General features: G+C 45.9%; 2 protein-coding genes across 2 annotated transcripts in view; both read left to right on the top strand.

The window, feature by feature from the left end:
• The window catches only part of LOC309553400 (NACHT, LRR and PYD domains-containing protein 3-like), a 1231344-nt gene that overhangs the window by 560277 nt on the left and 655040 nt on the right, over positions 1-16027 (top strand). The gene's annotated exons all lie outside the window — the stretch shown is intronic.
• LOC309553412 (phospholipid scramblase 3-like) lies at positions 1150-15608 on the top strand. The gene is made up of 6 exons (XM_082254599.1): positions 1150-1215; positions 2776-2803; positions 4366-4550; positions 6448-6609; positions 13975-14136; positions 15397-15608. Exons 1-6 carry the CDS (start codon positions 1153-1155, stop codon positions 15448-15450), a joined length of 654 nt encoding a protein of 217 aa, XP_082110725.1. The 5' UTR covers positions 1150-1152; the 3' UTR covers positions 15451-15608.

Below are 16027 nucleotides of genomic sequence, written 5' to 3'. Positions count from 1 at the left end.
TACAGAAGTTCAGATGTTATGCCTGCCTCCAAAGACCCACAAAACATGCCCAAAAAAAACGCCTGCAACAACACACCTGGGCATTTGTTATTGGCGCAGGCATTTTTTTTTGGGCATTTTTTGTGGGTCTTTGGAGGCAGGCAAAACATCTGAACTTCTGTATAGGGGTATATATACACACACACTGATATGTATTTATACACATACACACATATAGGTGTTATAGGAGAGAAGCCATATGGGTGTTAATTATTTCATTAGCGCAACCATAGGTTTCTGCTACTTTCACACCTAATATATGTGTATGTGTATATATACATACATAGGTGTGTGTATATATACCCCTACACAGAAGTTCAGATGTCATGCCTGACTCCAAACATGTCCTCAAAAAAGCCCTATAAACGCCTGCAGCAAAAAGCAGGGAGACAGGCGAGAAGCCATATCGCTGTTCTGTAAGTGACCTAAGAGAAACAATGTTTTCTCTATAGCGGTCACCCTGACATGGAAGGGATTTGTCACCCTGCCATAGCAGTCAGAGTCAGTTAACCCTACACTACACTACGGTCCCCTTACACTTAACACTTTCCCTACAGAAACTAGATTATTAAATCTAACTATAGTGGAAAATAGCACCCTAACTACACTAGATATCCCTTTCCTCACAATAAAATTGCTAAATGACACTTTGTAGCAGAAGTAACAGAACTGCTTCCACTCTCTTCCACGTCCCTGTATTACAATGCTAGGAATTTGGCGGGGGCTATCTTATATACTGGGGGGCGTATTCACTAATGATTGGCCTATGGACCCCCTAGTCACTCCAATCACATTCCTAGCATTCTCCTGCCCCCTCAATTGGCTTTTACTGATGGTTCTGGTCCAATCACGGGCTTTTAAAGCCCATTTCCTGTCCCATTGCATTTTGGTCGGTTCTGGTTGCCGAATTTAGAACTTTTTCAGCAAAAAGTTCGGAATTCGGCCGAACCTCGAACAGCCAATGTTCGGGTCGAACCAATGGTCGACCCGAACCATTCGATCATCCCTAATAGTATGTGTTATCCCGTACTTCCTGTCCCGGTGACCACCAGGGCATTGCTGTAATCATAACTTCCAGTCAGTATTGCCTATAAAACTACTAATCCTTATTATATGTTGCAGGGTATTATGGCCGGAGTTCCCATTGCTCCACATGGACTGGAAAATCTTCTTCAGGTGAGATATGTGAAGCGTACCTGTCTGGAGGGCAGATTTCTTTTATGTGAGATAAGGTCGCAGCCTCTGTCAGGCTGTTTTTTTTTATTTTTGGTGTATCTATCAGAGATATTTATCACTAATGGTGTAAACTATCACCTACATGTCTACTCACCTCCACATATCTTTCCCCTCACCTCATGCACTCGTTTCCTTGCCCCAGGCTCCTGTCTCCTATCCCCCAGACACCCCTCTTCTCATCTAAGGCACCTATATGTTCACCCTATGCATTAATCTCCTCAATCCAGGTTCCCATCCCCTTTCTCTAGACAGCCTCTCATTCCAGGTCCTATCATCTCCCCACATGTACCTGTCTCCACACCCCAGACTCCCATCACACTAGGCACCCATCTACTCATCCATGACAACCAACCATCACCACAGACTCCCATCACCCTAAACTTCCATCTACTAAGCCCTGAAACCCATCCATCACCCCATACTTCCATCCCATCACCCCATACTTCCATCCCATCACCCTAGACACCCATCTACTTAACTTTGACACCCATCAATCACAGAGACTCTCATCCTATCACCCTAGGCACCCATTTACACAAGACAAAACCAAAGAAAATTTCCAGCTCAACTCACCAACCAGTCTGCTTACCAACCCAATTATCCTATCTTGCGTTAAAAATAGGGGTTTCGTTAGCACACATTTGTAAACGCATGCATAAGCTGCAAGGCCCCTTTATGGCACCCAGTATAACTTGCAGTCCTAACTCTTGTAAATATATGAGAGTCTCCACAGTGGAAGCACATGCGTTTTAACAGATAGATAGAGGGCAGGGGGGCCTGGAGTTAGCCCAACCCTCCTTAAAGGTACAGGGGCACACTGGACACCTAGCACATAGCACAATGGCAGCAAAGGTGTCCTAGGTGTCCCCTCACCAATCCCCTCACCATTTACACAACCCTGAAACCCATCCATCACCCCAGGCTATCATCCTATCATCCAAGATACACATCTACTCAATCCTGACACCATCCATTACCCCAGACTCCCATCCCTTACTCAACCCTGACACCCATCCATCACCCCAGGCTCCCATCACCCTAGACTTCATCTACTTAGCCCTGACACCCATCCATCACCCCATACTCCCATCCCATCACCCTAGGCACTCATCTACTCAACCCTGACACCCATTCATCACCCCAGACTCCCATCACCCTAGACTTCATCTACTTAGCCCTGACACCCATCCATCTCCCCATAGTCCCATCCGATCACCCTAGGCACTCATTTACACAACCCTAACACCCATCCATCACCCCAGGCTCCTATCCTATCACCTTAGATACACATCTACTTAGCCCTGACACCGTCCATTACCCCAGACTCCCATCCCTTACTCAACCCTCACACCCTCTCCTTCCAGGGTTCCCCTCCCTGATCTATAGCACTCTTCTATTTGCCACAAACCCCTATTAGAAATGGAGGTTATGATGGATTTGGGAGTGTTGGGTATGGTAACTAGGAATTTGCTGTTGACTTATCTTTGTTCTGTTTAACAGGTCAATGGACTCTTTGTGAAAGAGACAAGTGAGTGTTGTTTTTGTTTTTTTGTAAAACTTGAATGTTTCTACCAACATGTTAATCCTTATTTTGCCACGGGGCTCCATTATTCTTCCACCAATTACCAGGATCCTCTACAAGTATAGCCAGTATTTTCTCCTTATGTTCATTGAAATTATTTGCTTTCCTGCTCCTCTTATTGGCAGAGCTTATCTCCAGATATAACCGACTATCAATATCTTTGTCTTAAATGGAATACAATGTGATTTTGTACAATGCTTTATGAAGGTAAGGGGACTCCTTAATGGCTGATTGTTGGGACCAAATCGCCCATGCTCCTGCCCCACTTATCTTTGGGTTACACAACAACCCACTGCTATAGCTGCAATTCTCCACCACATTGTGCTCTCTCCTTGCCATAGGCCTTCCATGGCATCCCTGGCCATTAGCCTTTAAGGAAAAAGAATGTCCGCACAAATGTTATAGTTTCCATACTTCACTGATCATCTTCAAAGATGGCAGAGACACATCACATCACACTGACATACTGACAGGTGTCTTCGGCAAGCGCCACTATACACAAAAGTGGACACGCTGTAGAAGTCATTTGTGAAAGCAGAACATTGCACATCACTCATAAACCATCTTCCCTTAGCATCTCATCTAACCTCTGCTTGGGAGCACCACAGTGTTGGAACTCATCTCCCTGTATACTAAATCTGTAGCATCCTGCTCTATTCAACCTGAAACTCACAAGGTGAAGTATACTTCTCTGTCAGCCAAGATTACCAAGCTTCCTTCTGTAATATACCAGTCTCTCTTTCTATGTCCTACTCCATAGCTCTACCCAGCCAGGTACGCTCCCAGATGTCACTATCAGTTCCATGGCATTAGTACTCATGTCAGAGAACACTTAGCCTGGCCATCCTGCTCCCAGTCCTCATAGACTATGCTATGAGTCAGGACAACTACAGCTAGCTCTTCTGGGTATTAGACTATCTCCCCCGGGTCTTCTGCCCTGTGCAGGGCCTTTAAAATAGTTAACTATATCTGCATGGCTGTGGGGTTCCCATGCCTCATTTCACCTAAGGCTCCTCCCACCTTGGCATTTATATGGCCACTATCTCCACCCATTGCATCACTACAGAGAGGCTTTGTCTAAAAGGGGACTCAACACCCAATAATATAATTCTCTATTACCACACTATTTTGGGACAAAGCAACCTAGTGGCAGAATGGTTAGCTGCACCTGCTTGCACGTATTATGGTCAGAATTACATTTTTCTCTTTTTAAACAAAGAATACAGTATTTCATATTAATATTTTATTTTTTTCACAACCAGTCAGCAGGTGGGGCTCTAGTCTCTATTTTTCTTACTTTGCTCCTCCTACCAGTAGGAGGGTTTACAAGAAAAGGACATAACATTTCCTATAATTCGTGTATCTTCACATATTTGGATTTCAGAAATGGTAGATGTCAAGTTGCTTTGGAGGGAAGATGGATGTTGGAATGTTTTGTCTATTCTTACAGACTCTCATAGACGTTTGACCTCGTTCACTAAATTCTTCTTATAATTCTGTAATTTCAGGGAACAGTATGTTCCAGAGTCATTGTACGTATGATTTGTTTGACACCAATGGTCAATTCCTGTACCATGCCGCTGAGCAGCGGGAGTGTTGCGGTCCTCGGATTAATTGCAGGGTTACCAACAACCAAGGATATAATGTCCTCAACCTTCTTGTGCCTTCAGACTGCTGTACCTGTGACACCAAGGTATGAAAAACACTGACTACACCGAGCTTGGGACAACTGAGTCTCTCACTTTCTCCTAAGGGACTTTAATAGTCAACTCTTCGCACTCTAATGGGTCATACACACTATAAGATTTTCTGAAGACTTTTTCCTTTAGACTTACCAAAACCATATAATATGAGGTCAAACATAAACACTTTACATTTGTTTGCAATCTGGCATGTCCTTGCACTACATAGAAAAGGTAAATCTGAAGGAAATCTAACCACAAAAGTTGGATAGTGTGTATCCAGCTTAAGTCCTATGGCGGCCTCAGAAGTGAAAGTAATAGCGAACTGCGAACCCCAACTGACAATCTCATTCCTTTCTTTCTTCCTTCCTTCCTTCCTTCCTTCCTTCCTTCCTTCCTTCCTTCCTTCCTTCCTTCCTTCCTTCCTCCCTCCCCCCTCTTTCCTTCACTTACCAATCCCCAACCTCTTCCCTGCCTCACTTGTTCTTCTGCTGTTCTCTAAACTGTTCTCTCGAATAGAGTTTGTTCACTCCTTGGTTTTCATGTCAGTGCTATCAAAATAGCTGTTATTGTTGCAGATAATACTATATGTTATTTTCATGTCATTTCTTTTGAGGCTGACGAGCCTTTTCTTTTTTCCCTTTTTTCTGCTCTATTTCTGTACCCATTGATGTAACCTTCGGTATTCTCTGATACATTGTTAATTTTGTCCTATTAATAAAAGCCATTGAAGAAGAAAGACTCACAGGGGGGACCTGTGAGATTAGTGATAACCTTTTAGGTAACATACTTGCTATGACTCATGTCTAGGTCCATTTCTTATACGCTACAACCCTCTAATAACATACAAACAATGGACCTCTATGATTAGCTGCAGACCTCCCACATTCACTAGGCCAGGAATGTGGAGATGCGACCCTTGTCCCCAACAACATAGGGACAAGATGATTTGCCAAAGGCTCTTTACTGCCTCACTTTCCTTGCAAGATACCTTCCCAATGTCAAGGCAATGTGGCCTGGTATGGTATAGGAGGGAAGGGGAGGGCTCGATCACTGCCCCCCTTTCCAGGCCAGCCAAGATACTTGTCTGGATAAAAGACTTTTAGGGGGATTCCACACCATTTTTTACCTGTATATAGAGTCCCCTTTAAAAGCCCAAACCAGACCCCTATCTACCATAAGGGTTTGTTCAGAATATTGAGAGAACCTCACACCCTTTGTTTTTCCTCTAAAAAGGAGACTTCTGCAGGGCATGTGGCCTTTTATGTTGTTTCGGCGGGGGGCTTCCTGCACCCCTTTCCTAGCCACCCAGGCTAGGACTTGTGAGATTCAAGACATGGTCCTCTGGGACTGATGACATTTAAGGCATTGCCCTCTACAGCTTATCTCCATTTATGCTATATTGTCCTATGGGACTAGTTAGATACAATGTACATTAGCTAGTTAAATGATCCTCAACAACTGGTGAGATAAGACCTGAAACACTAAAGCTTCTCTGATGAAAGCCTTGGTCTTCTAAGACTAGTTAGATATAAGGCACAAACTTTTGGAGCTGGTTATATCAATGCCATGGAGCTCAAGGACTGGTGAGAAAGAACATATGGATTTTTAGTACTGTGACATACAAGACAGGCCTCTGGGGCTGTTGTGATATAGCATATGTTCCTCTAAGACTGGTGAAAACAAATGCACAGCTTTGTGGACCATAGGGACTAATGAAACCTAAAACATGGTTATCTAGGTGGAGCTGGTTACAAGATTTGGTTCACTAAAGCTGATTAGGAATAAGATATGTTCATGTTCTAGTAAGTAATGGACCCAGATAAGCCTACTGGACAATCCAAGTACAGTTCTGGATATTGGTGACAAACTCATTAGACATCTTCTTGTGACAAAGTTTTATTATAGTTGCAGGTCTTCAGTTCCTCCGGGGAGCTCCTTGGCCAAATAATCAAAGAGTGGACAAGTTTTACCTTAAGCTTCGACATCTTGGATTCATTGGGGCTTGTTTGTCTTAAAGTAAAAGGTCCAGGATGGGGGGAAGGCTTTATGTCTGACCTCCATTATAAGGTCAGTCTATCAACAAGTGTCAAATGCTTTTTTTCTTTAGAAATAATGGAAAATGTTATTGGGTTGCCTTTGTCCGGGGGTTGAGGTGAACATCTTCCACGCTTCCTGCCCACTGTGGGCTTCTTTTTTAACCTGACTGATGTAAAAATAAAAAAACAAAATATTATTTCACTGCCTTTTTGTGTTTTTGCAGTTTTATTTTTTAGTAACATGTGTAGCTACAGCAAGGAAGTCAAGAACAAATCAATTGTTTTTAAAATGCTATAGTAACAAAGTGGCAATGAGCAATAGCTAGTGAGCATGAGCAGTGCTGCAATATTTTTTCCAGGGTTGGTGACCAAGGGGAATAATTAATTAGCAGCAATATAGCTTAATTTGGTTACAGAGGTGTGCTTTAAAATGTGCATTAACACAAAACAGGGCCGGATTAAGAGCATCATGGGCTTGGTGCCGAGGATTTTGAAGGGGCCTTAAGGGCCGTGCCTTGGCATGCACCCAGAGGAGGAAGGGTGCAGCCATGCATGCCTAATTCCACATGGGATGCTGTCTCTGAAGCCCATAAACACATCTATGCATCGGCAACTGTCCCTCCTTGTCCGGCCTTCGTGCTGTGTGGGGAGGTTCTGAGGGAGCTGCCTGGGGAAGCGAGCATAGAAGCCAGACTTCTGTGTTTTCAAGTGACAGAAGAGCGGTAACAGTGAATATGGCCAACCTGGGGCCTATATAAAAGGTAGGGGCCTGGAGCTGCAGCTCCAATAGCCCCTACGTTAATCTGGCCCTGAGGAGGATGAGGTAGCCAACACTGCTTCTTTTCACAAATTTTAAATGAGGGTACACCCCAAAAGAGTGAGAAAGAGCAAAAATGGAACAATGGCTGGGTAAGGTCGGTATCCATCGCTATTCTGCACAAGGTACGGAAAAGTCCCGTGGGATCCATGCCTGGTTCATTTTAATGAACGTGAGCTTGTCCACATTGTCTCTGGACAGGCGGCTGCGCTTGTCTGTGATAACGCCCCCAGCCGTGCTAAATACCCGTTCAGATAATACACTGGCTGCAGGGCACGCCAGCACCTCCAAGGCGTAAAGGGCAAGCTCAGGCCATGTGCCCAACTTGGAGACCCAGAAGTTGAAGGGGGCAGACTCCTCATTCAGTACGTCTAGGCGTGTGCACACATACTGCTCCACCATGTTGGTGAAATGCTGCCTCCTGCTAAGACGTTCCATATGAGCTGCTGGTGCTGCTGTTTGTTGTGGCGTGCTGACAAAGCTTTTCCACATTTCGGCCATGCTAACCCTGCCTTCTGAGGTGCTGGCGGTGCCCTGGTTGCGTTGGCGACCTCTTCCTCTTCCTCCTCCTCCTCCTCTGCTTTGTGCTTCCACTGTGGCCCCGCTGTCAGGTGGGAATGCCAGCAGCATGGAGTCTACCAGCGTGCGCTTGTACTAGCGCATCTTGCGATCGCGCTCCAGTGAGTGAATTAAGGACGGTACGTTGTCCTTGTAACGGGGATCCAGCAGCGTGGCCACCCAGTAATCAGCACAAGTTAGAATGTGGGCAACTCGGCGGTCGTTGTGGAGACACTGCAGCATGTAATCGCTCATGTGTGCCAGGCTGCCCAGAGGCAACGAAAGGCTGTCCTCTGTGGGAGGTGTATCGTCCGTGTCCTCTGTATCCACCCAGCCACGCACCAGTGATGGACATGAGCTGGCCTGGGTGCCACCCTGCTGTGAACATGCTTCCATCTCCTCCTCCAGTTCCTCCTCCTCATCCTCCTCATCCTCCAGAACTGTGCCCCCGCTGGACAATTGTGTCCCTGGCGTTTGTGTGTGCAGGAACCCACCCTCGGAGCCCCTTGCGAATGACTGCCCTGAAAGCCTTGGAAATGTTACCTCTTCATCCTCCTCCTCCTTATCCTGTGCCACATCCGCTTCCATCATCGCCCGAATTGTTTTTTCAAGGAGGCATAGAAGTGGGATAGTTAAGCTGAGAACAGCGTCATCGGCACTGGCCATGTTGGTGGAGTACTCAAAACAGTGCAACAAGGCACACAGGTCTCGCATGGAGGCCCAGTTATTGGTGGTGAAGTGGTGCTGTTCCGCAGAGCGACTCACGCGTGCGTGCTGCAGCTGAAACTCCACTATGGCCTGCTGCTGCTCGCACAGTCTTTCCAGCATGTGCAAGGTGGAGTTCCACCTTGTGGGCACATCACATATGAGGCGGTGAGCGGGAAGGTCGAAGTTACGCTGCAGCGCTGACAGGCGAGCAGCAGCAGGGTGAGAACGCCGAAAGTGCGCACAGACGGCCCGCACTTTCTGCAGCAGCTCTGACATATCGGGGTAGTTTTTAAGGAACCTCTGCACCACCAAATTCAGCACATGCGCCAGGCAAGGGATGTGCGTCAAACCGGCTAGGCCCAGAGCTGCTATGAGATTTCGCCCATTATCGCACACCACCAGGCCGGGCTTGAGGCTCGCTGGCAGCAACCACTCATTTGTCTGCTGTTCCATGCTCCTCCACAATTCCTGCGCGGTGTGTGGTTTGTCCCCCAAACAGGCAAGTTTTAAAACTGCCTGCTGTCGTTTACCCCTGGCCGTGCTGAAGTTGGTGGTGAAGGTGTTACGCTGTCCGGATGAGGAGGCGGTAGAGGATGAGGAAGCGGAGTAGGAGGAGTTAGGAACAGGAGGCAAACTGAAGCGCCCTGCAATCCTCGGTGGTGGAAGGACATGCGCCAAATTGCTATCCGCCTCAGGCCCATCCGCCACTGCATTTACCCAGTGAGCCGTTAGGGAGATATAACGCCCCTGACCGTGCTTACTGGTCCACGTATCGTTAGTTAGGTGGACCTTGCCAGAGATGGCGTTGCGCAGTGCACACCTGATTTTTTCCCCCACTTGGTTGTGCAGGGGAGGGATTGCTTGCCTGGAAAAGTAGTGGCGGCTGGGCACGACGTACTGTGGGACAGCCACCGACATAAGGTTTTTAAAACTGTGCGTCTCCACCAGACGGAATGACAGCATTTCAAAGTTTAAGAATTTTGAAATGTTGGCATTCAGGGCCAGGGATCGCGGGTGGCTAGGGGGGTACTTCCTCTTCCTCTCAAGTGTTTGGGAGATGGAAAGCTGAACGCTTCCACGGGACATTGTGGAGATGGTTGGTGACCCAGGTGGTGGTGTTGCTGACAGATCCTCTGTTTGCGGGGTGGCAGGTGCCGGTATCACTACAGATGTGGCTGGAGCGGCCGAGACTGCAGCAGAAGAGGAAGCAGGATGAGCCAGAGACGTTTCTTGGTTTTGAAGGTGTCTACTCCACTGCAGCTCGTGCTTTGCACTTAGATGCCTGATCATGCAGGTTGTGCTCAGGTTGAGAAGGTTTATGCCTCGCTTCAGGCTCTGATTGCACAGGGTGCAAACCACTCGTGTCCTGTCATCAGCACATTTTCTAATGAACTTCCACGCTAGAGAACTCCTTTGAGCTGACTTTGGTGCACTCGTTCCCTTGCTGCGTTGGGCAGTAGCAGGCGTAGTGTCTAGGGCACGGTCGCTCCGCTTCTGCACCCTGCTCCCTCTTCTGCTGTGCTGGTGGCTCTCTGCGACCACCGCCTCTTCCTCCAAACTACTCAGGTCACCTGCATGACGTTCATTCCATGTGGGGTCGAGGACCTCATCGTCCTCCACATCATCTTCCACGCAGTCTTCACCCCTGCCCTCCTTGTCGGTCTCCACAATGCTGAACGCCGCAGCAGTTGGCACCTGCGTTTCGTCATCATCGGAGACGTGCTGCGATGGTCCTTGCATGTACTCATCTTGAGAAATGAGTGGTTGGGCATCGCTGCACTCAATCTCTTCCACTTCTGGGGCAGGGCTAGGTGGATGGCCCTGGGAAACCCTGCTGACAGAGTCCTCAAAAAGAAGAAGAGACTGCTGTATGGCTTGGGGCTCAGACTGCTTGCCTGATTTGCAAGGGGGTGAGGTGAAAGACGGTTGGACATCGGCTGCAGGTGCCAACTCTGACCTTTCTGCAGTAGACTGGGTGGGAGACAATGTGAAGGAACTGGAGGCACTGTCAGCAGCAAACCAATCTACTATCGCCTCTCTGTGTTCTGGCCTCATCACTTCTAGAGGCGTATGATGCCCTACCAAATACTGATGCAGGTTCTGTCGCCTACTATCACTTGAGGAAGGTGTTTCACTTGTGCGTGTAGCTGGCACAGATCGACCACGCCCTCTCCTTGCAACAGAAGCTCTACCAGCAGCACCACGACCCAGGCCACGGCCCCTATTTGACGGTCTCCTCATATTTCTGTAATTTATGATCTTGCCCTAGAAAGGTGTTTATTGAATAGCGGAACAAAACAACAACAGTATCGCACGGGTGTATCTGACAGTCAAATATGCAAACTATGCCGCAATTTAATGTTTTTTACCCCAAAAGGGTGTATATTGAATAGCGGAATAGGAAAAAGGATAAAAAAACGGTGTATCTCACACATACAAACACAGACTAGGCCCCGATTAAAATTTTTTGTACCCTAAAGGGAGGATGAGGAAGAGGAGTAGGAGGAGTTGGGAACAGGAGGCAAACTGAAGCGCCCTGAAATCCTTGGCGGTGGAAGGAGATGCGCCAAACAAATTTAAAAGGTGTATCTCACACGTACCGATACAGACTATGCCGTAATTTAATTTTCTTACACTCCAAAAGGGTGTATATTGAATAGCGGAATAGGAAAAATGTTATAATACGGTGTATCTCACACGTACAAACACAGACTAGGCCCCGATTACAATTTTTGTACCCTAAAGGCAGGATGAGGAAGAGGAGTAGGAGGAGTTGGGAACAGGAGGCAAACTGAAGCGCCCTGCAATCCTCGGCGGTAGAAGGAGATGCGCCAAACAAATTTAAAAAGGTGTATCTCACATGTATCGATACAGTTTATCCCGCAATTCAATTTTTTACACTCAAACAGGGTGTATATTGAATAGCGGAATAGGACAAATTTTACAAAACGGTGTATCTCACACGTACAAACACCAACTAGGCCCCGATTATAATTTTTTGTACCCTAAAGGCAGGATGAGGAAGAGGAGTAGGAGGAGTTGGGAACAGGAGGCAAACTGAAGCGCCCTGCAATCCTCGGCGGTAGAAGGAGATGCGCCAAACAAATTTAAAAAGGTGTATCTCACATGTACCGATACAGACTATCCCGCAATTTAATTTTTTACACTCAAACAGGGTGTATATTGAATAGCGGAATAGGACAAAATTTACAAAACGGTGTATCTCACACGTAAAAACACAATCTAGGCCCCGTTTACAATTTTTTGTACCCTAAAGGCAGAATGAGGAGTAGGAGGAGTTCGGAACAGGCAGGAGGCAGACTGAAGCACCCTCAAATCCTCGGCAGTATGAGATGCGCCCCAAAAATTGGAAAGGTGTATCTCACACGTACCGACACAGACTATCCCGCAATTTAATTGTTTATACCCAAAGGTTTTGATTAAATAGCGGAATAGAAAATATGATAAAAAAAGTGTATGTATCTCACACGTACAGAAGCACACTAGGCCCCAATTACTATTGTTTGTACCCCTAAAAGGCTGAATGAGGAGTAGGAGGAGTATGGAACAGGCAGCACCCTCAAATCTTCAGAAGTATGAGATGAACCCCAAAAACTTGGAGAGGTGGATCTCACACGTACCAACACAAACTATCCCGCAATTTAATTGATCCCCAAAGGTTTTTATTGAATAGCGGAATAGGAAATATGATCAAAAAAAGTGTATGTATCTCACACGTACAAAACCACACTAGGCCCTAATTACTATTGTTTGTACCCCTAAAAGGCTGAATGAGGAGTAGGAGGAGTATGGAACAGGCAGCACCCTCAAATCTTCAGAAGTATGAGATGAACCCCAAAAAGATTGTGTTCACTGCAGCCCACACACAGCAAAATGGATGTGGACCACTGACACCTGCTTATCTCCTATCCCACCCCACACAGCAATATCGATTGTAGTTTGTAGAACACACTGTCTGACCCTAAAAATCAGCAGACTCTGTCCCTAAAAGGATTGCTAAGATCGTAGATCGGTCACTGCAAACCCCACCCCACACAGCAATATCGATTGTAGTTTGTAGAACGCACTGTCTGACCCTAAAAATCAGCAGACTCTGTCCCTAAAAGGATTGCTAAGATCGTAGATCGGTCACTGCAAACCCCACCCCACACAGCAATATCGATTGTAGTTTGTAGAAGACACTGACCCTATAATTCAGCAGACTCTCTCCCTAAAATGCCTACAACTCGCCCTGCCTAACACACTCTGACCTGTCCCTCAGATCTATCCGGACACAAATGTTTTTTTTTTCCTGTCTGTCCCTAATCAGCAGCCAGCACATTGATGTGTGCTCTCTCCCTGAACTAAACAGCAGAATGACGCCGTAGCGGCGCTGCCTCGAACTTATAAAGACTTGGTCACATGCTTCAGACGGCCAATCACAGCTACTGATACATTTGTAGGCATGGCTGGGATGGCTTAGGCACACCAGTTAAACGCTTGTTGATTGGCTGTTGAAAGCCCGCCATGAAAAGAGCGCCAAAGCATGCAAAACCCGGAAATAAAACGACCGAACACGGATTTTTACCGTAAAGTTTTCGGGTCCGTGTTCGGGTAACAAAAATCCAATTATTCGGTACGAACACGAATAATACAGTCCGTGTTCGCTCAACCCTAATCCTCTGTAATGATGTCTAAACAAGATAATCAGTAAATAATTACAGAGGCATCTCCACCACTGAAGACCTTTCTCTACACAGGATACATGTAAATTTGTAGGTTAAAAAAAATGTTAAAATATCCAAAAAACAGGAATAGAGGGGAAATCGTTCAAAATGAAATATTTTGACTTTAGTTGTTCTTTAACCCATCAGCTTGAACCTTCTTCTCCATCATACAATGTATGGAGTTTGATGAAGGAGGAAGCAGTCTGTTTTATGAACACTCCTCATAGAGTGATGAAGGAGGAAGCAGTCTGTTTTATGAACACTCCTCGTAGAGTCATTTTAGTGTACAGAGATTAACCCAGATTACTGAAAATCAGATACGGGCAGGGTTAGAGGAGGGAGACTATAAAACCGAATGTGTCCTCCCCAGCTGGGATAATTATGAGGTATGGGAATACGTTAAGTGAAGTTTCTTACTTTTTCCAGCATAAACAGATTTGGTAATATTTGGGGAATTTACCAGGAAAACTGTTAATATCTAAGCCTTTATATAGAAATGGTGTAATGTCCTCTCCTATGATTGCTGTTCTTGATGTAGACACCCTGGTGGTCATCATGATCATGGTCCCCTGTCTTCTCCTTCCAGGTTCTATCTACTGACAAAGCAACTCAAATTGGGGTCATCACACGTGTGTGGCGAGGATTTAGCAAGGAGATGCTTAGCTCTAAAGAAAACTATTCTATCAATTTCCCAATGGATCTCCAAGTCTCCATGAAAGCCATGCTGATGGCCTGCACCTTGCTCATTGTGAGTCTGAGAACATTGCAATGTGTGTGAGGATGGAGAAGTCACTGTATCCTCTCCCTATCTTTATGTCTTCTATACACTTCCTGTGTTATCTGTCCGTGTCCTCTGTACACTTCCTGTGTTATCTGTCCTTTGTCTTCTGTACACTTCCTGTGTTATCTGTCCCATGTCCTCTGTACACTTCCTGTGTTATCTGTCCTCTGTACACTTCCTGTGTTATCTGCCCTTTGTCCTCTGTACACTTCCTGTGTTATCTGTCCCGTGTCCTCTGTACACTTCCTGTGTTATCTGTCCTCTGTACACTTTCTGTGTTATCTGTCCGGTGTCCTCTGTACACTTCCTGTGTTATCTGTCCCGTGTCCTCTGTACACTTCCTGTGTTATCTGTCCCGTGTCCTCTGTACACTTTCTGTGTTATCTGTCCGGTGTCCTCTGTACACTTCCTTTGTTATCTGTCCCGTGTCCTCTGTACACTTCCTGTGTTATCTGTCCCATGTCCTCTGTACACTTCCTGTGTTATCTGTCCCATGTCCTCTGTACACTTCCTGTGTTATGTGTCCCGTGTCCTCTGTACACTTCCTGTGTTATCTGTCCCGTGTCCTCTGTACACTTCCTGTGTTACCTGTCCCGTGTCCTCTGTACACTTCCTGTGTTATCTGTCCCGTGTCCTCTGTACACTCCTGTGTTCCGTGCATGCTTCTTTTTTTCTGGTCTTTAGTGGCCACTCTGTATTATGTCCAGATTTACCTTGTGACCAATCATCACCCAAACAGGAGCACCCTCTGGAGGCAGCTCAGTAGAACGGTCCAATGTACCTGTGATCAACCTTCACATCCGGATCTTCATACAGACAGGAGCGCCCTCTAGTTGCAGCTTTGAGTATAAATTATTGTTTTGAAAGTTGAAAAAAACTGCTAAAGTATCTCTGAAGCTTTTTTTTTTTATATAGATATTTTGGTTGTTTTCATTTTTATTCCTTTTGAGAAAATTCTCTTCACTTCCTGTCCTGTAGACACAATAGAAAGTGAACGGAAATCACTCCAAAAATAATTCTCCTCTCAGACAGATAACATCAGAACAGGTGTCCCCTTTGGGCGATTTCTCCTCTTTTCCTGTTCTGGTGACAACTCAGTTTGTGAGATTTTCTCATCACTTTTAGTGGTCACCAGGCCACAGTTTTTTCTTCAGATGCTCCTTCCTATCATATCGGAAGTCATGGAACATTTATATGGGGTCACCGGAACTCTTCTGTTTCTTTCAGGACCTTCTGATTGAAGAGCGCAAGCGCAATGAACGGTCCCAAGCAGGGAGTTAACACTGATTGGAGGATATCCCAGCCAATCCGCAGATTCGTCTCTGAAGATAGGATCATACGGGTTCTGTACATGACAAAGAATGAATGGGCTGCATGAAGATTGTCTGTTTTTGATTTTCTTATTAATCCAAGAAAAAAAAATAATAGTGAAAAGGGGACTGGGGCAGTGTTATTATACAGTATATGATTAATGTATACATCATATGGCAAAGGACTCCCAGAGCTCTGTGACCTAGCTAAAGGGAACAAACTGTGCAACTGCCTGCTTTAGGACTTGGTCTGTCTGATTGAAATCTCGTACTGGGCCTTGTGATAAGAGGCAGAGCACTCCAAAGACATGCTGGTAGGTTAATTGGATCCTGTATAAAAAAAAAAAAAATGGCCCTACTGTGTATGTATGTGAGTTAGGGACCTTAGATTGTAAGCTCCTTGAGGGCAGGGACTGATGTGAATGTACAATGTATATGTAAAGCGCTGCGTAAATTGACAGCGCTATATAAGTACCTGAAATAAATAAAATAAAAAAATAATAAAATGCCATGATAAGCGCAGAGTCACTGCCGTTATAAGGGCGGGG

This window comes from Pelophylax lessonae (assembly GCF_965119305.1).
Source record: "Pelophylax lessonae genome assembly, chromosome: 4".
Lineage (NCBI taxonomy): Eukaryota > Metazoa > Chordata > Amphibia > Anura > Ranidae > Pelophylax > Pelophylax lessonae.
The sequence above is the reverse complement of the archived record's forward strand: the minus strand, read 5'-3'. Positions and strand labels throughout refer to the sequence as shown.